We start from the raw sequence: 8,141 nt of genomic DNA, 5'->3' as shown, positions 1-8,141 counted from the left end.
AGGGATTGGGGGAGCCATGGGTCCCCCAAGGGTCAGGAAGTAGAAGGGATCTTGCTTCAAACATAGTTAAGTCCTTAACCTGCAGGGGAAAGCTTTGGGCTCAAGAGCAGGAAGTTCTGACCCTAGGCTTCTTCCCATGTCCCAGGTCCACTCAGACCCACCCAGAGCGGGGGCGTCCCTGAAGAGCAGTCACACAGTTCTGGTTGTTTTCCAACACTCAGATTGTGGTCTGCAGCCAGGTCTTAGGGGGCAGAGTCAGAGTGAATGGATAGAGGACCCCCTTACTTCCCAGCGGGAAGGGCTGCAGCTCCTTGGCTTGAAACAGGGCAGTCCCCTCTGAAACTGTGAAGGTAGCCGTGACCTGGTGGTTGAGACAGTAAATGGTGTTGCCCAATACTGTGCAGTGGAGCGGGGCAGGGTCAGGCAGTGGCAGGGAGGCAGCGCGGCTCCAGGAGCCCGTCACTGTATTGTAGCGCATCACCGCAGCACCTACACCCCGCAGCAAGTCAAACCGGTATAGGAAGCCCCCGAGCGCCACCATGTCACTGGAGCGTCGGTGGCTGGCGCTATAGGGACACTCATCCCACGAGTCTTTCACAGGGCTGTATCTGAGCAGGCGGTAAAAGAGATGACCCCCGGTGACATAGATTTCTCCTCGGCACACCACAGCCTCATGGGCCACAGGGAAGGTGCCCTCAGGGAGGGACGCTCTCAAGGTCCAGGTATCTGTGCGTGGGTCATAGCGCTCCATGCTGTACAGGCACTCGCCACCAATGGCGTAGAGCATTCCATCCAGGGCCACCAGTTTCAGCTGAGCCCGGGCTTGCTGCATGGGCCGAACCTGGCTCCAAATGTTTGTCAGAGGGTTGTAGCAGAACACCTTGTTGGAACAGACAGCCTTGGCACCAGAACCCCTGATGCCACCCGCCAGAAACAGATAGTTATGCATAGTGCAGAGGCCACAGCCCCGAAGTGGGACCTCCTCCGGTACTTGAGTCAGGGGCCGCCACACATTCTCTTGTGGGTTGAACACATGGAGGTATGTGTGAAGGGGCAAATGCTCAGACTTGGTTGCAGGCGCTTCCTCGCTATGGAGACCCCTCGTGAGCCCCGAGCGGCTCACCTGATAAAGGCTGGGCAGCACAAGGACCCCCAGCACTGTCTGGCCCTGGCAAGTCCGCAGGTTCAGGATGCGCTCCCTGTCGGCTCCGCTCAGCTGTCGGTAGAGGTGCGGGTCTCCCAGAACGTGCAGTAAATTGTTGCTCATCAAGGCATAGGCCTCCTGGGCTAAGCCCAGCTCTCCATGCTGCTGGGCAAAGGCCAAAACCTCCAAGCAGCTGCCTAGATCGAGCTTTGGGGGCCACAGTGCCGCGGTTGTGCTAGGCTGCGAGGCCTGTGAGCAGTACTTCTGAGACCCCTCCACCACTCCCCAACTCCCAGGCTTCTGCAGAAAAACCATAAGCTTTTGGGTCTCTTTCTGCTTCTCTGTGAGGATGTCCCTGCTGTCTGTAGGTCTGGCTCCCTCCTTTAGCACCTGCCCCTGGGGCTGCTGGGTTATTTCTTGGGTCAGTATGTGTTCAGAGCTCTGAGCTATGCTGCGTTTCCTCCTCCGTTGCCGAGGCTGAGGGATGGGTTGAGCACCCTGCTTCATAGAAGGAGATTGTACAGGACCCGCAGGGGCCTGTGGGGCAGCCATAGGCTCTGCAGCTGGGGACAGCAAGTCTAGACTCTTCTGCTTAGTTTCATCTCCTCTAGGGTCTGGGGTGAGAGATGCATTAGTCTCTAAACTCATTGGTGGTGTTTTACATCTTGCCTCTGCTAGGCTCTCTGAGCCTGCTGGTGTGCCTAAGGCTGGCCTGTGTTTGCCCTGGAGGCTGGAGATAGCTCCTTCAGAGGAGGGCCCTGGCTGTGTATCTTCAGAGTACGTGGTTGGCCTGGGCCCTGCAGGACTCTCCAGACCTGCCCTTGGGGCACTGCCTTGGGCCTTGTCTTGCCTGGGGAAGGGGTGGCTCCTAAGAACCATAGTAATTAAATTGCCCCAGCTATTTGAGATGCGTCTTTCTGAGGAGCTCTTGGAGAGGCCCTCATTAGACTCCACAGACATAGGCCTTGGCTCACTGTCTGTTGCAGGCTCTTGGGCTGCAACTAGGGCAGAGGCTAGAGTTGGGGGTGATGTTGGAAGTGGGGTTGCCGTTGAGATTAGGGTTAAGGCTTTAACTGGAGCTGGGGATGAGGTTGTGGGTGATGTTAAAGATGGAGTTGGTGTCGAGATTGCGGTTAAGGCTGTAGCTGGGTCTGGGCAGGGGGACAATGTTAAAGGTGGGGTTGGAAAGGGAGCTGGCTCTGCCCTGAGACTGTCACCACCAGAAGGACCCTGGCTAACCTCCGGGGGCAAATTGTTCAAAGGAGCAGAGGTGGAGACTGCATGTAGGAACCCAGGGCTGGAGTGCCCAGCCGTGGCAGAGGATGGATCCAGCTCAGTGGCCCGGGTCAGAGCAGAGGCTGGAAGGTTGCGGGAGGCAGTGCAGCTGAAGCTATGTGTGGACTTCTTTGTGTCCACAAGAAGTGCAAGACTCTGGTCTGTAGCTGGCCTGCCAGCAGTGTGCTCACGTTCCTCGCCTTGACTTGACTCTCTCCCTTTCCCAGTGACGTGGCCCTCTCCACCTAGTTTCTCCAACTTGCTCTGGTCAGCAACTTGGTCCACCGCACAAGCCTCAGAGCACAGCTCTTCTGGCAAGGCATCTTGCGAGGGGCTGAAGTTGCCAGTGACAACAGCCACCCCCCTGTCCCGGGACCAGGCTTCCTCACTAGCCAGGATGTCCTGAGTCTCCCTATCGGCTAGGGATCCAGTCTCCTGACTCTTACCCTTCTTAGCCCCTGACGCTGCAGTGCTGGTGGGAGGGAAATGGAGGCTGCTTTTCCCACACACATCCTGGAAGGAGTCCACCTGAGGTCGACTATCCACAGCATCAGCTAGGCCCATCTCCTGAGGAGCCTTGAGCCCCTTGTCTGAGCGGTGTGATGAGGGGCCTGCAAGGGGACTGCTGGTGAGGATGTCCTGGCTGGCCGAACCTCCCATGTCCACAGCATCCCATACACTCACCACGGTGCCCAGGCGGAGAGGGTCCAGCCTCAGAGGACGGCAGGGTCTGTCTCCCGAGCTGTTACCAGGCCGCCGCCGCCTGCGCAAGCTGCCTAGGCCTCTCCCCAGAGGGCCGGAAGGCCCCACAGCCAGGTACCAGGGGCTGGTGTCCTGTTGCCCCTTACGGACAGGGCCTTGCCCAGCTGCCCCTGTACCATAGGTTCCAGTTGCCCCCAGCTGCATCTCTGTTTTGCTGTCAAGACTTCGAGGGGTAAAGTGGATCATGATGGGAACAGGGATATCCTTTGCTCTGTGGTAGCCCAGGGAGGGGAGTTCTGGCCTGGCTGGCTCCTTTCTTTTCTTTCCCAGGGATGCTGGGATGGTCCCTCTGCTGGCCACCTCTCCAGGTGTCCTATGAAGAAGCTGGTCATCTGAAGCCACACTTCTGTCTATTGAGGGCTCTGGGCCCTGGGTCCCAGCTGTAGCAGATCTCCCCTGGCCACCTCCGGGAACCTCTGGTTTCTGCTGTCCTTCACTGGCATCACTGTCCTTGGATGTTGGGTGCAGGGCCTGCTTGACTCCTCCTGCCTGAGCAGGTTGTGTACCTGGAGCCCTGGATGGGGACCCTTGTGTCTCCTGGTCCTCCCTGGAGCCAAACCAGTGCCAAGCCAGTGCTAAGGTGGCCACCACTGCTAGTAGCAGCCAGGTGAGTACAGCTGCATCCCAGTCATCATCTCCTTCATCATCCCAGCCCCAGAGGGGCCCTCCAGCCTCTGGAGCCCCCTGAAGCATGGCGAGGACTGCGGATCTGCCTGTGAAGAGCCTGATCTGCCAGGCAACTAGACATGCCCCACACCCAGCCAGGGCTGCTGGGGTACAGATGACATTGCAAGCAGTTCACCTAGGACAGCCCTGTTAAGGTGGACTGATTCTCCAGGCCCTTGAGGGATCCTGCCTGCACTCAGGCCTGCAGTTGGGCATATCGAGAGCCTGGGGTTTGCAGCAGCCTGCCCTGTGGTCCGCCCCCATCCCAGCCCCGACCCTTCCTCTTTGCTCAGGGTACTAGGACAAATGGCACTGTTCGTGTACACTCTACCAACATCACCCCATTATCTTCTGCCCTAAAGACCCCATACCCCTAAGTTCACTCTACACCCTATAGGCTATACAGAGATGCTGGCAAGGAAGGGTTACCACACAGGGAGATGTTATCTTGAATCTTAGCAACATGATGCAGTCCTGATGAAGTTACCAGAAACCAGAGAGGCCAATTCCACCATCGCCACCGGGACGGGGGTGGGGGTGGTTATTCTGGTGGGCTTTCAAGGCGAACACGAGAGCCCGGGTTGAGGGTCATGTGAGTGGCCATCTGGGTGTGGTTGAGACAAGTACGGTTCTCATCCTCCCTCGCCCACCAGCTACCAAGCATTGCTCCAAGAAAAAGTCAAGAGGGTAAAATAAAAGTGAGGAAGACTGAAGGAAACCTAAACACTGTACTCCCCCTTTCTCCCTGTGACCAGTCTTACGCTATCCCTAACCTAACACCTAACGCTGGAGCCCTCCGGCCTCCTTTCACCCTCTTGGCCGGCTCATGTGCCACCCCGGTGCGCCTCTGAAAAGCTCAGCGCCCAGCCTGCCTCTCCTGTCGTCACTCGCCAACATGCACCCAGACCCTTCAGAGACCCTTTCTTGGCTCAAGTGTTTTCAGGCCAGTTCTAAAGTATCCTCCCACTCCTCTGCCTTTCCTGTGTGAACCAAACCTCACACTGTCCCACCTCCTCGCCCCGCTCGCTTCTCCCAGGCAGGCACGTGGACACTCCATTAGGCATAGGTACTCGCTTTGTTTCTTTCTTTGTTTTAGGAAGGGACCTTCTCTACCAGCTCACCCCGGAAATCTACATCAGGAGTGAGTCTTAACATATTTACCAGGTAGGACCCAGACTCCTAAAAGAGACCGGGGTCCCCCAGAATAAAGGTAACCCTCCCAACGAGAAGTAGACTTCCTCTGAAACAATGGACCCAAGGACTCCTTTGACTCAGCCATCAAAGAGGTGCCAAGAGTGTCCCTGGCACCTCGCCTGGGCTCTGCTGAGCCTCAAGTATCTCATGTGGCCTGGCCCATCCCAGCTCCCACAGTGCTATTAAGTGACAGTAAGAGGATGGGGTGAGCCCCACACCTTAAGGTGGACTTCAACTGCAGAGGACTTCCATGTCTTTATCCTCTGCCCCAGTCTCGGGCTCTGTCTGCTCTTGTAGTTATGTTTGGAGACGCAGGCCCAGCTGTAGATATAGTGGGCACTTCCCCTGGAGTCCTTTATGGGCTGGTGAGTGCCTTGTTAGCTCCTGAAAATCCAGGGCAGTTAGAGTGAGGAGGGTCACAGGGGAGCCACAGAGGGGGACATGATTGCAGGAATCAGTACAAACCCACAAGGAAGGAGGGTCACCCTGGGGACAGGGGCTCAGGAGATGGGTTGGGTATGCTTGGTACTGTCAAAAAGAAAGCACCCACCTTGGCCAGGGTCAGACAGAGGACAAAACTTCATTGTGTCTAGAGCAGAGGTTCTCAGCCTTCCTAATGCAGAGACCCTTTAATACAGTTCATGTCATAGTGACCCCAACCATAAAACCATTGCTACTTCATAACTGTAATTTTGCTGATTATGAATCATAATGGAAATATCTGATATTCGGGATAGCTGATGTGTGTGGGTCGCGACCCACAGGTTGAGAACCACTGGTCTTGGGCGATTCTCTTGGGGTGCCACCAGCTCCCACAAACAGACAACCACTAGCACCCATCATTTACCAGACCAAGTTTTTAAAGGGAGCACGGCTAGAAAGGTTACAAATTGTGAGTCACACAACCAGTCTGTGTTGGCTTTAATGGCACGGGCAGCACAAATATCAAAGAAAACAACAAAAATTGGGAAAGGGGGGCCCAGGAAGATCTGATTAACATTAGCAACCCCCCAGGAGCCCTCTTTCCCTGGGCTCACTAAATACTACCCTCTCCATCTCCATAAGAGGGGACATCTGCTTGCATAGTTAAGGTTGGTTTCTACAGAGAGGGGCACAGCACAGCACATACATAATTTCAGATGTAGAGCTGAACACTAAAGAAGACACATAAACTATGCAGACTCACCAAAGTCCATCCCATATCAAACTTCTCCATTAGTGAAATTTCTTAAGTTATCTATAATCGAAACATCACGTGACATTGATAATCCCATCTCTAGATTAATTTTAAAACTTAGAAAATCTTAACCTCTGTCAAGTGTGACAGTGCACACCTTTAATCCCAGCACTTAGGATTGAGAGTCAGGGGGATCTATGTGAAGTTTTGGCTAGTCTGGTCTACAGAGTGAGTTCCAGGATAGCCAGGGCTTTATAGTAAGACTCTGTTGAGAGAGAGAGAGAGAGAGAGAGAGAGAGAGAGAGAGAGAGAGAGAGAAAGGAAATAGGAAGAAAAAAAGAAAAAAGGAAACAGGAAGAAATTTAGATCTGTCACAACAAAAGTTAATGAAATGGGAGTTTTAAAGAGAAGCTGGAGAGATGGCTCAGCAGTTAGGAGCACAGGCTTGCAGAGGACCCGGTTCAATTCCCAGCACACACACATACCATCTGTTGACTCAAGTCCCAGAGCACCCATCACTCTGTCCTGGCCTCCTCAGGTGCTGCATGCAGATGGGGCACAGAGCTACTCTTAGGCAAAGCATTCGTACAAGTAGTATCTTTTTAAAAGAAAGTTAAAAACAGCACAAAAAATCAACAAAACAGTCAGCAACGTCAATATCAAAAACAATATCAATAAACCCCTAGCCAAACTAAAAGAGAGAAAGGACAGGCCAGTTTAATCCCAGTACTTGGGGGCAGAAGGTGGATCTCTGAAGGTGGCTAGCCTGGTCTACAGAGCAAGTTCCAGGATAGCCAGGGCTACACATAGAAACTCCTGTCTCTTAAAAAAAAACAAAACAAAAAATAGACTTTAGTTCCTTCCAGAGATTCTAAGATGGTTCAACATATGTAAATTAATGTAATCCAAGCCTTAATGACCTCAAAGACAGAAATCACATGGCCATCTTTTTTTTTTTTTCATCTTTATTAACTTGGGTATTTCTTACTTACATTTCGATTGTTATTCCCTTTCCTGGTTTCCGGGCCAACATCCCCCTAACCCCTCCCCTTCCCCTTCTCTATGAGTGTTCCCCTCCCCATCTCACATGGCCATCTTAATAGATTCCCAAAAAGGCTTCAACAAAATTCAATTATGATCAAATTCTTGAAGAAAACGGGACAGAAGGAACATATTTTAATACAATAAACACTAGGTATGCCAAACCTATAGTCAGCATCACGCTAAAGAGAAAAACACTTAAGAGCATTTTTACTAAAACTAGGAACAAGGCATTTTTACTCAGCATTTTTCCTGAAGCCTTAGCTACAACAATAAAACAAAAGAAAATAAGACTGGCCACAGGTAGGAATAGAAAACAAAGTAGCCTTGTTTGCAGACTATACATACAAGACCCTAAAGACTCATTATGTAGACTAGGCTGGCCTTGAACTCACAGCCAACCTGCCTCTGAGAACAAGGATCCTACCAGGTGTGCACTGCCACACCTGGCTTGGTATGAAATTTCTTTTTCTTTTTTTCGGAGCTGGGGACCGAACCCAGGGCCTTGTGCTTGCTAGGCAAGCGCTCTACCACTGACCTAAATCCCCAGCCCCGGTATGAAATATTTTGTTGGCTATTGCCTTCTCCCTTATCAAGCCCACTGAAAGGCCATGCTTTTGCAAACAGATATTTCTCAGTTCTGCTATTTTGTATCTTTTTGTTGCATTTCTTTTTATTTATTGAGTCAGGATCACACTGTGTCTTTCAGGCTGGTCTTGAACTTGAGATCCTCCTGCCCCAGCTCTGAGTGCTGGAACTACCTGCTTACTCTGCTTACTCTTCTTTCTTTTTTTCTTTCTTCTTATATTCTTTTGTTCTTTTGCTGTTATTTTTTTTTCCTCTGCTTGCAAAATGAATTCTAAATGTCCTTAACATTTTCAC

General features: G+C 52.3%; 1 protein-coding gene across 1 annotated transcript; it reads right to left on the bottom strand.

The window, feature by feature from the left end:
* Positions 1 to 217: 217 nt before the first annotated feature.
* On the bottom strand, positions 218 to 3,874 carry Klhdc7b (kelch domain containing 7B). The gene has a single exon (NM_001399730.1). It carries the CDS (start codon positions 3,872 to 3,874, stop codon positions 218 to 220), a length of 3,657 nt encoding a protein of 1,218 aa, NP_001386659.1.
* Positions 3,875 to 8,141: the final 4,267 nt, after the last annotated feature.

This window comes from Rattus norvegicus, chromosome 7 (assembly GCF_036323735.1).
Source record: "Rattus norvegicus strain BN/NHsdMcwi chromosome 7, GRCr8, whole genome shotgun sequence".
In the NCBI taxonomy this organism is placed as follows: domain Eukaryota; kingdom Metazoa; phylum Chordata; class Mammalia; order Rodentia; family Muridae; genus Rattus; species Rattus norvegicus.
This window is presented reverse-complemented; position numbering and strand designations above follow the sequence as displayed.

What these genes read in the sequence shown, in the direction of transcription:
- Klhdc7b (NM_001399730.1), bottom strand. Translation starts at nt 3,874, where the DNA reads ATGCTTCAGGGGGCTCCAGAGGCTGGAGGGCCCCTCTGGGGCTGGGAT.